The following is a 17458-nucleotide window of genomic DNA, read 5'->3' as shown; positions in this document are numbered from 1 at the left end:
GCTGGGCTCCCTGGGGCGCCTGAGGGCAGCCGCGCGCCCCGCCCGCCCACAGCCCCCCGGGCGCCGCCGGAGCCCTCTCCCGGCCAGCTGCCGGGTCCCGCCGCCGGCCGCCCTCACCCGCGGACTCGCCGGTGTTGATCCAGTCCGGGTTCGCCAGGCTGGCGATGGCGAAGATGTCGGCAGCCAGGAAGAGGCATCCTGAGATGATGGTCAGTTTGTCCATCTCCTCCGGCTCCGGCGGCACCCGGCTCCGGCCTCCGCCCGGCTCCCGCAGCGGGCCCGGGCCGGGGGCGCCTCACGGCCGCGGCTCCATGGGCCCCGCGCCGCGCTCGGCGGCGGCGGCAGGAACGGACCCCGGACGGCGCCGGAAGCGAACCCGGCGGGCGGGGGGGCGGCGGCCGCTCGAGCGCCGCCGGTGGGTGTGGCCTGGTCAGGGGGCGGGGCACTTGGCGAGGGTGGGGCGGGCGGTGCCCAGGGCGGGGCTGCCGTGAGGGGCGGGCGGTGCCCGGGACCCCGCCGGGCCTGGTGCCCACCTGCCCCGGGCCCGGGAGCCCCAACACTTCCCTGCATCCTCGTCCTTCGTGGCTCTCATGCATCGCGGTCCCCAGAGGTGTTTTGGAACGAGGATGAGCCTCTTGGTCAGTACCAAGAGCTGGAGAACGATCACAGGTCTGTGTTCACCACAAAAAACTGTTTTCTGTTTCTCGAGTCCCTGCTCTTTATCCTTGCAAGGCTGGGCATGAGCTGAAATTCCAGAGCTGCTTCTGTAGCACTGATGGGAACAGGGGACGCGGAGGGACTGAGGTTTGACGGCTGTGGAGCCCCTCAGAAGCGCTACACAGCGTTGTGTCTGTGCCCTGGCTTTGGAAGGAAATCTAATTAATTGTGACTGGAAATCTCACCCAAATACAGCCATTTTTGATGGCATGCTTTTTAATGGACTCAGCCATACAGAACTGTGAGAATCCGTAGCCAGAAAATGAACAATGCACCAAATGTGGGAAACCAGCCCGGTTTGGCCACAATAGCTCTGTGCCTTCGATACTGTCATTCTGGTACGGGAATGTTGAAGTAAATGAACCAAACAGCCCCCACATCTACAGGTACTTGGAAAATATCTAATAGTTTCCATTTTTCTCCTTCCAACAGTGAACACCCACCTGTTTTTTCCAGAGCAGCACAACTGGTCTATGTGGAACACACTGGGAAGCCAAGGGGGTGACTGCCTGTGCTGTTTATTTTTATGTAAGTATTTTACATAGATGGCAGACTGTACAAACAAAATGGAGATATCAGTAATCTTAAAGTGTTCAACAGCAATCAGTAGGATTTGTTATTTGGAGGACAAGCCCTGTACTTAACTCCCATAGAAATCGCCTATACTTGACAAATTTTCTTAAGGGTGGAGAAAATTGTAAGGCTTTTGATGAAAAATAGCTGGAATTATTCCCTCTAAACCAGAAAAAATTGGTGCATGGAAGAAATAGTGATTTGAAAGAATCCATTTGCTATAGGCATGCTGTATTTTCTTGAAGTCCTTAGTAGAGGGAAACTCCTCTGTTCTGTTATTTTGTGCCCTGTTCCCTACCTTCCCCGAATATATAGCTGCTAGTAATGAATACTTAAGTAACAGCACTGTTGCTCCTTCTCTTGGCAAAATGTGTGACTTTTAGAGAAATAAGTTTCTAAGTAAAAACTACTTTCTGTGTATTTATTTGCAGAAAGTAAGCTTATGTAGTCTTTTGGCAGCAACAGCACACAATGCCAGCCTAAGGAAGTAACTAAGGATGAGAGGCTTAACTGTTTGGATACTTAAGAATGGAGACAGCACCTTCTCAAATGTCTCCTTAAACCTTTTATTGAAGAATGATATCACACTTTCAGCTAGTAAAGTTTTCCTTTCACTTTTCAAAGGGCTGTTGACAGCACTGAAAAACTTCTCTCAGCACACCCAGATTGCAGCATTGATGGCAGAGATTGGGATGGATGAACAAGGATTAGCCCTCACAATGGTACAAGGTGGGCCGTATCTCCAGATAACAAGCCTTGTTGAAAAAAGCTCTGCAGTTAATGATGGAAAGCTGAAACCAGGTAAAAAGAACTAGTAGTGATATTAAAATTTAATTGCATTGAAGATATCCTTGTTCTGCATTTATGCTTTGAGCCTGTCTCTGATTTATTTACACTTACAGAGATCAAAAGAAACTCAGTTCAAAATTACAGAGAAAAGAAACTAGCACAAACTGTATAAAGCTCAGTGCCAGCATTCCACTGTGATGAAATACCTGTGATCTTAAAATAGCTGCTGTGGTGACTGTTCCATAATCAGATCAAGATTTAAGCCTATACATTGTTCTCCAGCAAAAACAGATTTTCTATTCACCAGATTTTTTCAAAAAAATATTTTGACTATTACCTTTATGTAGCAACTAGACTTGAATAATACCATTCTTTATTCAGTGCAATATTGTTCAAGTAATTTCATTCTACAAGTAACACAAATTCTCACAAGGCTTGAAATTAATTTGCCTTATTGTTTGCTTTTTATTTCTCTTTATTACACAGAGTAGTTACAAAGTGGCAATAGACTAATCTCTGTGCTTTAACAATCCACACAGGTGTTCATTTCCTAAATGTTTTCAACCTGAAACGAACCGTATCAGAACTAGCAGACTATTACCAGTTATTAAAGGTTTCTTGTGGAACATCTGACACCTGTAATAAACTTGAAATTGAAAGCTCTGTAAATGTGAGTGCTTCACATGGGTCCCCAGCCCAATTACATTAAACTCATGGACTGCAGTTCAGGGATGATAGTGTGCTTTGGTAATTCCCAGCATGAAATTGTCTCTTAACATTGAAATCTATGAAGTGAAGACTGGAGCGTAATGAAGTAATTTAGAAATTTACTGGCTGTACAGTGAAAATGCATATCTTTAAATTAGAACAATTTTCCTAGCAGTGCCTTTATAGTTTGGGCAGTCCTTTCTTCAGAATTGCAAGTACCAGGAAGAAATATCTACTTGCTTGATGAAATAAAATGCATCAAGTGGAGTTCTTAGCCTTTTCTTAGGAAAAAGGCTTTACACTTTTGAGTATAAAAATCAGTGGAAAAATCTGGAGCATAAATTTGAATGAAATACTTTTTTATTATTATTTTCTTAGGATGTGATAGCATTCATCCATTCCCTGAAAAAACTCCTTTGATATGCAGAAGTATAAATATGATACTGATTTGGTTGTTGGTTTGTTTGGGTTTGATGGCTTTTTTGGGTTTTTTTCTCCACCTATAATTAGAATACTAATAATTGAATATTAAGAATATGCATCAGTGAAAATAAGTGGTTTTATTTGCAACAATTTGAAGAAGGCAAGCTTCAAAAGCGTTTTCAATAAAGGCAACAAGAATTCAAATTATTTACAGCACATGATGTGTTTGATTTACTGGAGAAAGTACAAAAGGGTGTAAAGAGGATTGAGTACTTGTAACAAACATTGTTCCTTTGTAGCTGATCTTAGTTTTTGGAGCCAAAAGAAACAAGTTGAGCATACTTGATGAAGCACCTGGATCTAACTCAGCACATGCCCCATGCAAAAAAAAAACCCTACCAAACAGCTGAATGTGTTCAATTGAAGCACCTGGATCTAACTCAGCACATGCCCCATGCAAAAAACCCCCTACCAAACAGCTGAATATGTTCAAGTCATGTTTAGGATGGACTTACTTGTTTAGGACCAAAGCTGTAAAATTTTGCAAAAAATGTAGTATTTTGTAGAAGCTCCATCTCTTAATGACAACACAAGCAGCACACTAATTTTGGCATTAATACCAATGCACAGAGTATGGGGCTTAAGAAAAGTAAAGTGCACAAATGCACTACTTAGAAGCTTTTCTTACAGTGAATTAGATTTTATCTTTATGGACTTTTTTTTCCCTCATCTGATTAAGATGAGTATAATCTGAAAAGTTTCCAACTGGAACCCAAAGGAACAGTTTTATTACTGCTTGTAGTGTGAACAAGCTGGTGCCACTCTGCTGACTTTAGGAGGAGGCAGAAATTAAGAGAGCTAGTGGGAGGTACTGATGTCTTAAAATCCTGCATTTACTCACCAAACTAGCACGGAGGCATGCATGTCCTATTCTCCATGACAGCAAGAAGAAACAGGGCTGTGTGATACGTGTGTCTCCTCAAAACACCTTCAATGGTGTAAGAAAGATTTTTATCTCCAGAAAAATCTTCAGTGGGTGTTTACTGCTGGAATGCCTCAGCTCCTGCGGGCACCTCCTGCTTAACCTCTGGCTACCCCTGACAATGTCTTGTAAGGTCCTTCCCTGCCTCCTCTGTGAGCATAAATTCTGGCTGGCAATAAAACCCCTGATGTCAGAGGCTGTGCCCATTTGTGATGGACATTAGTGTGAAAAACACAGCAAGACACTTACAATCAGCTGATGATACCAAGATGGAGCTCTTGCTACAATCTTGTACAAAGCTTATTTGTTTCTTAATCAGTTGAACTCCCAACAGTGATTAAAGATTAGGACTTTTAAAATTAAACAGGGAAAAAAAAAAAAAAAGCACTTTCCATGAGAGCCACGGCAAACAGCTTTTAAGAATACCTGGCTCTCAGTGATAAGGGGGCTCCATACAGGCAGTAGAATTAATCTAGATGGGTTATGAGGCAGTTCCAAGTTTTCCTGAGGCACAGAGTTTTAACAGAAATAAACCTCAGAGGTAGGTGAAGGAACACAAGTATTAAAATGAGATAATTAGGCTAGAACAGCAGAAAGGAAGCTCACACAGCAAGGGGCTTTCCAAAATATTAAACCTTTATGTTTAAATAAATCATTTACTATGCTGAAAGGGCAGGAAAAGAAGAGCTTGCTTTTCTGTTGACTGAGCAAAGAGAAAGACCAAAGGAAAGAGTATACAAGGGACAATGGACAATAGAATATTTGATACTAGAGGAGCTTCAGAATTGAAGAACCTGGCTTTAGAACAAGCATTTGAAAAAAAATGAAGATCCCATAAATAGCTAACTAAATGCCTATGGGAATTACTGCATGTTGTGTCTTTGCAGTATGAGTGAAAACACAGAGGATGAAGATGACACTGGGTCCAGTAGTGATGGTGGATGCTTGGATGCTTTTCAGTATAAATCTTCACAGTTACTGTGGTGAGTTCACTCATGTTACCAGCAATATCCAGAATTTGGCAAATATCTGATACAGGCCAGACCCTGGACTAGGCACAGTGTGATGCTGTACTCCACAATGCTGCTGGGGCATTGTGCAATCCTGGTTCCAGGCCAGTGGTGTTTGACCTCCTTCATGCTGAGACCTCTTCCTCCTGCCCTTCTGTATCACATGCATCCTGTCTGTAAGACTTGGCTCTGCTTCAGAACAGCTCAAAACTTGGCTTCTTCAAACCCTACATTTCTTATGATGTATCTGTTTGCTTTTAATATATGCCTAGACTTCAAAACATTTATGTCCTATGAGATTTCAAATTCTGTATTAGCTATATATGGCTAATCCCCTCAAAGATTTCTTCCAGTGCTACTTGTGGAGAAGTCACGGAGAAACAAAACCTCTGCTAGTCCCAGACAAGTAGGAACTGCAAGCTTTGTTTGAAGGCAAGTCTCCTACTTAATTCATGTAAGGATGGTAGACAATGTATCAAGAACTCCTCCTGAATATACAAGAATACATGGATAACCAGTGGTAATTACTGCATTTGCCTTCATTGTGGTGATCATTTTTTACATAATTACATTTTTTACATGGACCAAAACTCATCTTGTTTTTGCACTGTGGTTTTTGCCTCCACTGTACAGAGCCAGATTTATCAGCCTTTTATATACCATTTGCAGTGAAAAAAACTTCTACACAAAATGTATGAACTCAGCACTTTATTTGATGAGTGCAAGCCCACAATTGCTCCAGATTAACTTTCTGAAAGAACTGAATTCATAAATAACAAGTTAGTAGTAATTCATTTAGAACATAAGTGACTTAGAGCTCAGGTCCATCTTGAATCAAATCCATCCCAGATTTGTTTTTACAACTCATCAAGAAAAGGAGTATTTCCCAAATCCCCAGAAGCTGCCATTGATTTCTTCCCACTGAGGAACTTCTTTGCAGCCTGAAAATAAATCAGCAAAGTGGACATGAGGAAATATTCACTACAACAGAGTTGATGCTACTCATAGCATCAGCTTCAAGTTACTAAAACAAAGAACAAATCTTGGCACGACTATAATAGACCATCATGTAAACAATCCTCCTTTTGCTCTATAAATCTAATTGCTTCTAATGCAGCTGCTCATTACTTGATAATGTGAATGGAAATGGCAGATACAGTTGGATATAAAAGGCATGAACTCTAAAAATGGTTATTCCTAGAATAATTATTACACCATAAAATACAGTGTATCTCATTACTACTAAAGCTGTTGCTAGTTGCTGCAATACAAATAAGCAATGACTGTGAAAAAACAAATTTTAGATCTCAGAATTTTTCTTTATGAAAAGATTTTTAGAAATTAGCTTCACATATAAGCAACAAGATAATGTGCAGCAGCAACAAAGTTACATCAATTTATCACTGAAAGCTTAATTGTTTTATTAAACACCCATTATTCTAGACTCAGGAATCCTAAAAACCTTGACACAGAATCACCTGACCTGGAACTAATATGAAGTTTTCCATGACTATTAGTTGGCAGTTCTGGTAAATTTCAGAAGATGAGAATTTTACATAATTCCCAGCTACACTAGTTTTACAGTGTATTCAAGAGTCTGCTGTTAATAAAGTAAGTAAAGACATCAAAAGATACCCAGCTGGGATTTGTAAATGAGCTGCCTTTTCTATTTTTAAAGACAGAATATGTGTGTGTTTATAAACACACAGAAATGAGCATCAGTTTTCCATAAAAAACCTGACACAGTGATTAAGGAACACCTGTGGATGCTGACACATACTTACATTCACAACATCAGCAGTGGCTACAGAGTCGATTTTTTGAGCAGCAGCAGATGGGGCTGTGTGAGTGCCAGAAACCAGGGACTCAGAGCCAATTTCATTCAGCAACCCTTTTGAGGTCTCCACTGACATCAAATAGTTGGCTTTCAGCTGATTTCTGCCATCAAAGAAAGCATCAAGAATGAGCAAGCTTGTAAGCCCTGCTATTACCTTCCCTACCACCCCATAAATACAATGAGGTTTTGGTCCTTTTAACTTCAAGATTCCATTTTGAAAGGTTTTCCTTTTCTAATAGGGAAGCATTCTGTGGTTAGGAAAGAGGCACCACAAACAGTCCAAGCATGAAAATGACAGGTACTTTAACACCTACTGTCTTCCCACACAGTCAGAAGATCTCTAGCTCAGGATTTGTTTCCATTTGAGGTAACTAATGCAGTTAGACAAACTATTGTTTAAATCTAATCTTCTCATCAGGAACAGATGCATGCAGAGCAATTTTGTCCTAAGTGACAAGCAGTGAATGTAAATGCCCAGGCTCCTCCTGTAATAGTTCCATGTTTTGTTAAAAGAGTTTGGTTCTTGTGTTTTGTGCAGAATCACTGCTACATATGAAAACCTTATTTGTGTAAGCCAGTCCTTCTATTTTGAAGACAAAAAGATAGAAAATTATTTATCCCAATAGCTCATTATGAAGTAGCTTGGTACTTCTGATTGACTTGCCAGACTCTGCAAACAGAACTGACTGGGTTTGGGTTTTCTGGTGTTATTTTTTTTTTTTTGGTCAATAAAGGAAAAAGAGGAATATAGGAAATGTATGAAGCCATTCCAGAAAGGGAACTCCAGAAAAAAAGAAAGCTAGCCACAGCAGCACTGCACGTAACTCCCTAATGCTAGGCAGCTTTGTTAAAAAGGAACAAAAAAACCCACAGAATCCACAACACACAAAACAAATAATGCCCAGTATAAGAAGTCCAGAATTCACCATTTATCTACTAGTGACTAAGGCAGAAGCAATCCTGTCTAGGCTGTTGTATTTTGTGTAACTATGCTGTACATGGAATCTTTTATTTTATACATGCAACAGACAATATTTCATTTTGCTACTTTAGTCTGTACTATGTTGTTTTTTTGTACAACTGCAGCTTTAAAAGCTCAATGCAGTTTAGCACTACTTGGAGACCCCCTCCCCCAAATATTCCTAGGGGCATTTATTTCCAGCACTTGGTGTACCATCACTAATTCAGTGCTTTACACTTGCAGACCCTCATTACTCTTTTTCTTTGAAGATGGCACAGATTGCTTATTATAATTGTTTTGGGAATTGCTCAGTGTAACTGTAAAGGGAATTACCTAAATAATGCAATTTGGGATTCTAATTCAAATACATCTTGATACTACAGAGTATGATGAAAATGACAGCATGCTGACACTTGCTAATTTCTTACATTGAAACAGTCTTCAGAAAATATTAATGCTTCTCTTACAAGTTTTTATTAGGAAATGACTCTACTGGAAAATCAGTACAGCTTTCAAAAAGAATATTGACAGGGGCTCAGTTTTAATGCAGGACTGTGAGTACCTCCCCATGGAAATAATTACAGGACAAGCCCTGCTGTACAGAATAGTCTGCATGTTTCACAAGTGGCTGTGTGTTAAGAAAATTCCCTTTACACACATGAGAATTCTTTACACACTTACTTTGCTGTTGTGACATCAGCATCAGTGACACCGCCCTGAGCAACTGCCTTTACCTGGTTCAAAGCAGCTTTAATGACCTGGGGAAAATGAAACCATTTAAGATTTCTTCCCGCATCAAATTTCAACATGTTACTTCTATTACCTGGTATCTTGGAAACTTCAAGGGAAGAGCAGCTGACAATGTCAGGATTGTCTGCCTGAACACAATTCTGAGCAGTTATATAAAAAAACTAAAAACACTGTAATGAGCCCAAAAATGCACAAAAACCAGGGTGGATTTAAACTGCACTACAGCATTAATTTATACAGTCTCACATTTTCATGTAAGTGCTCAGTTCTGCCAGCTTCAAGAGACAGAATGTTCTTCATTACATACTTTGGCTTACAAATGTATATCAGCAATTACAGTCAGCAATTCAAAGCATTTTATTAACTTAAGTTCATATTATGTATCTGTCCTTCCCACAAAGCAAGTCTCATTCCCAGCTTACAGAGATAAGTCATAACTGAATTTGCAGCATTCTTATATAGTAAATCATATATATTTCCTTTTTTTTTTTTAATAAGATGAATCAGTCACTATCTCAAATCAAAACACTACTTTGAAGACTATGTTGTTAATGCTTAAATTATAATCAGCAACTCACCTCCCTAGCATTTGGAGCCTGGGATATGGTATAAATCCCAAAGAGCCCAGAATCAGAGTAATTAACATTAAATGCAGAAACCTGCAAAACAAACATTATCGTTAACTGTTTTAAGTATCACTGTAATTCAGCATCAAGCATTGGAAAGTAATTACTATTAGGGTCTACAATATTGTAATTCAAGAAGCTAAACTCCATCTGTGCTGAGAAAAGATCAGACTGGAAGCCCTTCCCTGATACACTGTAATGTGTGCAAGAACGAACCAATTAAGATTCTAGCTGAAGGTAGTTACCTCTCAAAGATAATACACATTTTACTTAAAAATCAGAATACAGTAATCCTTTGAACTTACATCAAATGGCTGGCTGGTTGCTTTAGCAACACCCTGGGCCAATTTGCTGGTAACACTGCTTCCCCTCTTGACAAGGGGCCCAGCACCTAAAACATACTGAAGAACACTGAAGGCATTTGCTTCTGGGCTCCCAACAATAGCTCCTTCTGCAACAATAGCAGCATGGACAAGGCTATCACCAGTCTGTTTCCTGATTTCTCCTAGAAATACAACAGAAAAAAGGTAATACAGTGTTCAATTAGAAACTACTGTACATTCACAGTCATGGAAAAGAAACATTTCCCTTTAACAGGAGAAGAGCAAGGCCTGAAGTTACTGCCTGTCCCCTTAGGAAGGCAGTATGAGGCTGAGGGTAATTTTAAAAAGTCCTTTACATTAAAAATTTTTCTTGCTAGCACAAAACCCAGTACCTTAGTATGCCTTATTTGAACCTGACCCTAAACCATCCACAGTGTGGGATGATAAAACTCAAGAGTCTCCATATAACAAATACCCAGAAAATAGTGTACCTTCTGTTCATGGCAATATTTATGCTGACTTATAGAAACTGAAGTTATTCCAGTCAAATATGAAATGCTGGAAACTTTCGTCTTCCCCTTCATGTCTTTACAGAGACAGATATCTAATTCTCCAAATAAACAATAGCTGTTGGTAATGGTGCAAGACACTGCTCTGAAAGAGCTAAGCATTGCTTTGATTTACAATATTTAACACATCTTCCCTAAATAGTAATCCTACCTTCACTTCCTGACAGCCCTTATCCTACTCATACAGGAATCTTACCAAAACTAAGAGAAACCATTTGGCAGCTTGTTTTTCACTTTATAGAAAAAATTATGTCCCAGGTAAAACTTTGTTGAAGAGCTGGGTTCAGTTTTATCTCAGAACCTTCCATGGTGGAATCTTCTGCTTATTTAAATGGAATATGCATCTGAACTGTCACTTCCAATGCCCAGCATTTAGTGCAACTATATAGTTTTCAGTTGTAACTTTGAATACTACTACATTTATAAACAGATAATCAGTCACTCAGAATAGATACAGGAAACATCCTTACCCCCTCTATAAACAGCCTTTGCACCAGGAGAACCAGATCCACTTCGGATATTTAGGAATTGCTCTGCAACTTGCTTTAAGGTAGAGTGCTTTATACCTGCAATACAACAGTTACTCCAAGTAATGCAATGACATTGAAAAGCTACAGCAGTTAAATAAAAGTGAAGCCTATGGGAACAGTTTACTTCTACATACTCCAAGTAATGCAATGACATTGAAAAGCTACAGCAGTTAACTATGGGAACAGTTTACTTCTATGGAGAACTCCAATTTCTCCTGCAGTTCTCCCATATGACCTGCAGTGTTCATTCAGGAACATACATACCTATTCCTACGAGAGCCATTCTTGAACTGGTGAAATTGTTCTGTACAAAATTGTGAAGCTGCAACAGTAAATTCACATTTTAGGGTATTTTGTTTAAAGAACAAAAAATCATGTGTGTTTCTGACATAGCCCCTTATACTTCTTAAAGCAAATTCCAAAGCTTCCAAAAGAAACCGTCTATAGAATGTGATTTTTTTGCTTTTCCCAAAGACAATTACATAACCCTTTTATACAAGAACACCTGCATTTCATTGACAGCCTTACTGTCAACAGAAAGCCACTGACATTAACCATCTTTTTAAATGCAAATATCAGTTCTGTACCCAGTATTCAAAGTTGCATGGAAATAAATTATTTCAATACCAGATTAATAAGGCAGTAAATACTGACTGTATATATACTAAATTAATTTTGTCTCACAAGTGTCACCACCTATTCCTGACAGTAGGATAGATATATAGCACAATACAAAGAACCCTACCTGCTCAGGAGTAATTTTTCCAACTCTGTAGTCTGGACAATACAAGGGGTTTGCCAGAGCATTTTTATAAGCTGCAGCATGCAAGTTCTCCAGCACACCTGAGAGGAACAAATTTTCAGATAATTAACACAAGACCCACATGTAATGAAGGTTATGAAAGAAATTAAATGAAGGAGCTGTGGTCCACTTTAGGGACCACACAATTTGCAAAAGCAGGTCTGGAATAATCCAATTCATAGGGAAGCTTCCAGATCCTTGGGCTGGAGCAATCTGGCCAGAGGCCTTCTGTTCTTTATCTTATTAAAAAGTAACCAAAACAAACTTATATATAAAATAACTTATATGTGCTCAACACTTTTTGGCTCCAACAGCAAGCTATAAATGCAATCAGTGTTAGAAGAAGACCGAGCACAATCCTATTAATTATCATCTTCCCTGTAGGCATCCCTTGCTCTTGAGAAAAAACAGGCTCTCTAGAATACTATTTGTAGCTTTGTGAGGTGTCTCATCTATCTCCCTGCTCAGATGAAGGATGCTAGTGTCTTCAATTCCCTTCTCATTAGTATTTTTGCACTCTAATAGCATTCTAGTAATTCCTGTTTTGATATTCTCCTTGTATTTGCTCACACTTTTTCCTCAAGAGAAAGATTCCTTTCTTTATAGTTCTGTTTCTGAACATAACTAACTGAAAATATTACATTACTATGAAAACCAACCTGCAGTTGATATAAGTTAAAAAAAAAAGATTATGACTAATTTTAAAAAATAGTAGCACTTCAGTATGAGCCAGAGATTTTTCCAACATTACACTGTCACCTTCAACGGGTTACAAAGGTACACATGCTTCAGAGTGGTACAAATTATTGTTTATTGAGTAGAACTACCTGGGTGATCTTGGATGATGAATTAATAACACAAGATACACTGGAATAGGCTTGATCTGACTGAGACTTTGTGTTGTGTTTCCTCTTTGTTTTCCCTTAAACACAGAAATCTAAATTTACAATCCAAAAGCTTGAATTTTCAGTGTGATGAAAATACATATTGTTTTTATACCAAAATAACCATACAAATTCAAGAAGTCTTTTGCAGGATACCATTTTCACACCAATGAGTAATACCTAAATATGGTTTTCAGAACACAAGCTTCTGCAAATACAATGCCAACAACACTTATGACTTGCACATTCTTTGGTTGTACTCGAAAAGAATTAAAAATGGAAGCTGTCAAGGAGAATGGTGTAAGATGTCTTCAGCATGTCACTTGCTACATGTTACCACAGGCTGGAAAAACTGGTGTATTAAGAAAAGTTCCATAACACCAGGAAGACCATACCTATCAATAACTGAAAAATTCAATGTTCATGTGACAGAGCAAAATGGAAACTATTTTTTTCCACTTTTTTTTTTTGTATTTTGAAGGAACTCTTGCAGAGTGAATACAGTGGAGAAAAAAATACACTTACCGACTTGAGGATTCTGACGTGCAATTGTTTTATCAACTTTTAATTGAGGCTGAAGAGCAGCTACTTCCCATGGTCTGAACTCTGGTGCTGTGGTAACATTCAGGAGATATTCCATTACCGTATCACTAAATAAAGAAAGTTACAAAGGCATTAAACACAAGTAACACGTGCTTCTTCTGCAGTTGAAAGCAATTCAAATTAATCTGTAAGCAACAAAACACATCACTCAAACCAGAGTAATTATCAGCACTGCTGTACAAAGTAGGATAATTCAATTCTGTAGCATTTGTATGCTGAGTAACATGACACAGAAGTTGAATATTAATATAGTAATTTATTTATTACAAAAGCATGAGAATAGACATTCCTCCCACCCTGTAAAATGACGTCTTCACTACCCAACAGTGTTAAAGAAGGCAGTAATTCCCTTCATAGCCCATCCAGATACCTACACATGGTCTCGCAGACACTCAACAGAGTAAGCCATTTTCTCTCTTGTTGCGTGCACGCTACAAGAGAAAAAAACAAAATCCATTTCAGCAAAGAACACAGAAGTGCATTTTCACACGTACTCCCTGTTGATCAAATTAATCAAGATACAGACTGGAGTAACTACTTATCCTTAAATCTGTCTGGGATGACTGTTTAAACACATACAGAGCAGAAACAGACTTAATTAAAACTCACATCTTCAGTATTCAAGTAATAATATTCAAGTTACATAAGTGTCTTGTGACCATCAGAATTTAAGATGCCACAGTAATTCAAAGTAAAACAGCAAATAAGGTTGAATAGCAAAACATGAAAAAAAAAAAAGGGCATATGTATTAAACAAAGCAATTTAGAAATTCCTCTTTTTGGGCAGAAAACATAGTGATCCTGTCCTTCTCCTTCAACATATCTGTTACTGACAGGACCAGAAAAAGCGTAGAGTCATAAACCACTATTTTTAACCAAATAGATAAAAAAACCTTTCTGTATGATTTCAAGATACACTGAAAGAAAGCAGGTATAGTGAGACCTCTCTTTTACTCCTCTTAGTCTTGTTTTCCAGGCTTAAAACCCTCATGTCACTAAAGCTAACTACTGTCTGTACTGCTTCCAAGGTTGCAATCTATTCACAAAAGATGGAGGAAGAAAAAGCAATCTACTGACTTTAGGAAAGTTATTCTCAAAGTCTGCAAAGGCAGAAAGAAAATTAGGCTCCTAGAAAAATCATATTTCTTCCATGTGCACAATATTTATATTCTGTTTACTGAAAGGTGTTTCTAAGATACAAACCATGAGCTCATCCTTGAAGCTTAACAGAACAGAAAGCACAAGATCTTCTTTAACAATATTCACTATTCAAGTACCACGCTGAGCTTATCCACCTACACATATGTGCTTATTGTCTAATGTTTCCTTCAGTCCTAGAGCTCCTTTGCATCTCAGCAACACAGATTATCTTTCTATGTGGGTACAAACCTCAGGCTGCCCCCAACAGCTTCAATGCCACGAGTGATCCGGAAGGAGGAAGCTCCTTTAGTAGTCTATTAAACAAACAAAAAAAGGGCAACTTACAATTCTAGCTATTTAAAACCCAGATAGTGAGTTGAGCAGTAAGAGAAATTACTCAGAAATATTCCACACATGCACAAAACTGAGTTTGGCTCAACCACCTGAACTAATTATTACTGCAGCTTAAGTAGAATTAGTTATGTGTATATTTGAATACAGATATACTATATATTCCTAGTTTAAGACCCCAGAGGAAAGCACAATTATAAATGAGTATTCCTTCCCATCTTCCAGGGTGCAGTATCATTTCTCCTGCACTGAACCACATAACCAAGTACCACTGTACATTGTTCTCCACTTCATAAGATCTCTTACACTAAATTTTACCATACCATTGATTTTTGCAATAATAAACCTTTGACCATTTCACCTACTGTCAACATAATAACAAAGGTAATAAACACCTACCAAATTAGATGCAAGACGAAGCAGGTGAGTAGTTCCCAGGTTACTGGTGGTTTCATATCTGCTGCCTGTTTTAATAAACACACCAATTCTTGAAGCTGGAGAAAAGTTTTCCAGAGATGCAATAATTAAGCCATTTGGTAATTTTGTGATCTGTATTAAAAAGAAAAAAACCTTTGTTTTCATTCAGTGGAAGTACTATCACAGCTCTGCTCTGACCGAGTTGTAAAAAATAAATTTAAAAGGGGAAAAAAACAACCTGTATTTTTATACTGACCTCAAGATCCCGAGACTCTGGAGATAATTTCACTTTTGCTGCAGTTGCTGAGGATGACACTTTAGGAGCTACTTTAAGTGAGTAAAATCTCTTCTGGAGGAGAAAGCATAAGAGAATGGATTTCCTCAATTAGTTCATCACGTACATTCCTTACATACTGAAAAAGATTCTGACTTTAAAGTAGAAATACAATGAAGGACTTCAAACACTGGAGTAAAAACAGTGATTGCCTTGTAATTCCTCTGATTATTTTTTATATCAGTCAGAACCTATGCTACCTTGCTCAAGTTCTCTGGAATTTCAAGAAATAGCACTGTAAGGAATCTTTCCTCCCCTCCTCTCTTTACAGCTGTGCAGTGGGTATCCCTCTCCATCCCACACAGTCTGTAGGACACCTGCAGAGCAAGGCACTGAACCGAGAGCCACACCAACCCACACATGCAGCACAACACCTCAGAGGTAACTTTGAACTCCTCAGGGGTAGGCAGTTCAGCTCCTGAAGAGTCACCTCAGAGTTCCGACCTGTCTGCACTGACTGCTGCATGCAAAGAGGACATGTAGGCAAGGCCCCAGACTGCAGTTTGGACTTCTTAAAATAGGTCCAGAGGAGGTCATGAAGGTGATCAAAGGAGCACCTGCTACACAGACAGGCTGAGAGAGCTGGGGGAGTCCAGCCTGGAGAAGAGAAGGCTCCAGGGAGAGCTCACTCCAGCCTTGTGTACCTTAAAGGGCTCTTAAAAGTGACAGAGAGGGACTTTATACACTGGCAGATAGTGACAGAACAAGGGGGAATCATTTCAAATTGTCAGAGAGTTACATTAGATTTTAGGAAGAAATTCTTCCCTGTGAGGTTGTTGTTGTCCTCAACATGTTGAGAATTTCTGGATGCCTCATCCCTTGAAGTCTTCAAGGCCAGGTTGGATAGGGCCTGGAACAACCTGGTCTAGTGTAAGATGTCCCTGCCCATGGCAGGGGGCTGGAATGACATGATCTCTAATGTCCCTTCCAACTCAAACCATCCCATGATTCTAGGATTTTAATAACCAGAAGCAGTCCTTTCACATGAAAGAATACCACAAGAGCCCTGCATTCAGCAGCTGGCAACAGAAATGACAAGACTACTGGTTTCAAATCTGAAATGCTATTACTTTCCACCCACTTTAGAAGTTGCTTATACTAGTAAATTTACATATTACTCTTGTTTTCACGTCAGAAAATAACTTAATTCCCATCCAAGGTGAAAACCGAGTGACAGAAACACCATTGCACTCGGCTGCACGGATGCCAGTGATGTAATTCCCACTGCTTTACCAAAGACTGTTCATTGTATGAATCTAGGAAAAACTCCTTTCCTCCCGCACCAAGGGCTTGGTAAGACACCTAGTTTTAAACTCTAAAGTCTGCTTATTTTTGAACTATTACTGCATATCTAAGACTGACTCACACGCTGTCACTCAGAAGTCATTCTCCATGCCACCGGAGCGCATTTCCAGCGGCCATCCAGCACAGGTTCTGCCCAGCTGCCCGCCCGCTCCGCCAGAGCCTTCGGGCAGGACGAGCCCCCTGCCCCTCCCGGCCTCCAGGACGCGCTAACGCCAAGGGCACCACCTTGTCTCAGGCAGCTGAAGCTTCTCCAGCCCGGCGGGATCCCCTCACCTCCCTTCTCTCCGTGCCCCGTCGGGCGCTGCCGGGGCGGCTCTGGCAAAGCCCGGGGCACCGCTCACCGCGGGGCGCTCCGGGCCCGGCCCGCGGCCTGTCTGACCTTCAGCCGCCGTGGCCCCGGCTCTGGCGCCCACGCCGACCCCGCGGGCAGCCCGGCATCCCCGCTGCCACGGCCGCCGCCCGCCGCCCCCTGCCCGGCTCACCGCCCCGGGCTGGCCGCGGTCAGGATCGCCCGCAGCCCCCGGGCCCAGACAGCGGCTGTCACCGCCAGCTGCGCCTCTCCCGCACCGCGCACGACGCGCCCGGATCCCGCTCACCGAGAGGGAACGCGCGGCCACCGGGAACCCCTTCATCGTCCCGCGCCCCTCGGCTCGGCCCCGGCCAGGACAAGATGGCTGTCCCGGAGGAAGACCCCGCCTTCCCGGCACGCCCCGCGCAGCGCTGACCTTCCAGCGAGCGCATCCCGAACTCGACTGCTCCGGCGGGTGGCGCGCCGGGCGGCAACAGCGCCACCGCGCGGGCACAGCGGGCTGCGCACCTGCGCG

At 40.9% G+C, this 17458-nt stretch overlaps 3 protein-coding genes across 5 annotated transcripts in view; 1 reads left to right on the top strand and 2 right to left on the bottom strand.

The window, feature by feature from the left end:
• Positions 1–361, bottom strand: part of MOSMO (modulator of smoothened) — a 30150-nt gene extending 29789 nt beyond the window's left edge. For both annotated transcript variants that reach the window (XR_005952460.1, XM_041401870.1), the window contains exon 1: positions 118–361. Coding sequence is in view for 1 of the 2 variants with exons in the window: in XM_041401870.1 (XP_041257804.1) it covers positions 118–223 (106 nt within the window). In the remaining variant the exon portion in view is untranslated. The remainder of the gene's footprint in view (positions 1–117) is intronic.
• Positions 362–491: 130 nt separating this feature from the next.
• PDZD9 (PDZ domain containing 9) lies at positions 492–5763 on the top strand. Its single transcript, XM_041401564.1, has 4 exons — positions 492–669; positions 1150–1245; positions 1915–2091; positions 5080–5763. The coding sequence occupies exons 1-4, from the start codon at positions 591–593 to the stop codon at positions 5082–5084; spliced, it is 357 nt and encodes a 118-aa protein (XP_041257498.1). The 5' UTR covers positions 492–590; the 3' UTR covers positions 5085–5763.
• A 132-nt stretch (positions 5764–5895) lies between these two features.
• On the bottom strand, positions 5896–17386 carry LOC121334418 (cytochrome b-c1 complex subunit 2, mitochondrial). 2 transcript variants are annotated; one of them, XM_041401560.1, is made up of 14 exons: positions 17231–17386; positions 15252–15344; positions 14978–15127; positions 14477–14541; positions 13462–13518; positions 13010–13134; positions 11544–11641; positions 11063–11120; positions 10739–10834; positions 9682–9881; positions 9329–9409; positions 8682–8758; positions 6987–7140; positions 5896–6143 (listed from the first exon to the last, which is right to left on the bottom strand). In XM_041401560.1, exons 1-14 carry the CDS (start codon positions 17264–17266, stop codon positions 6060–6062), a joined length of 1374 nt encoding a protein of 457 aa, XP_041257494.1. In that variant the 5' UTR covers positions 17267–17386; the 3' UTR covers positions 5896–6059. The 2 variants fall into 2 exon arrangements, with proteins under 2 accessions (XP_041257494.1, XP_041257495.1); XM_041401561.1 differs by having other exon boundaries at positions 15252–15341; positions 17231–17343.
• Between the last annotated feature and the right edge of the window lie 72 nt (positions 17387–17458).

Source organism: Onychostruthus taczanowskii, unplaced genomic scaffold (assembly GCF_017590055.1).
Source record: "Onychostruthus taczanowskii isolate IOZ18803 unplaced genomic scaffold, ASM1759005v1 scaffold19, whole genome shotgun sequence".
NCBI lineage: Eukaryota > Metazoa > Chordata > Aves > Passeriformes > Passeridae > Onychostruthus > Onychostruthus taczanowskii.
The sequence above is the reverse complement of the archived record's forward strand: the minus strand, read 5'-3'. Positions and strand labels throughout refer to the sequence as shown.

Coding starts and splice junctions, on each gene's coding strand:
- PDZD9 (XM_041401564.1), top strand. CDS start 591: ATGCATCGCGGTCCCCAGAGGTGTTTTGGAACGAGGATGAGCCTCTTG. Junction 670..1,149: donor GAGCTGGAGAACGATCACAG/GTCTGTGTTCAC, acceptor TCCTTCCAACAG/TGAACACCCACCTGTTTTTT. Junction 1,246..1,914: donor CCTGTGCTGTTTATTTTTAT/GTAAGTATTTTA, acceptor CACTTTTCAAAG/GGCTGTTGACAGCACTGAAA.
- LOC121334418 (XM_041401560.1), bottom strand. CDS start 17,266: ATGAAGGGGTTCCCGGTGGCCGCGCGTTCCCTCTCG. Junction 11,121..11,543: donor GAAAAATTACTCCTGAGCAG/GTAGGGTTCTTT, acceptor TTACTGTTGCAG/CTTCACAATTTTGTACAGAA. Junction 7,141..8,681: donor GCTGATGTCACAACAGCAAA/GTAAGTGTGTAA, acceptor CTTTGATGGCAG/AAATCAGCTGAAAGCCAACT.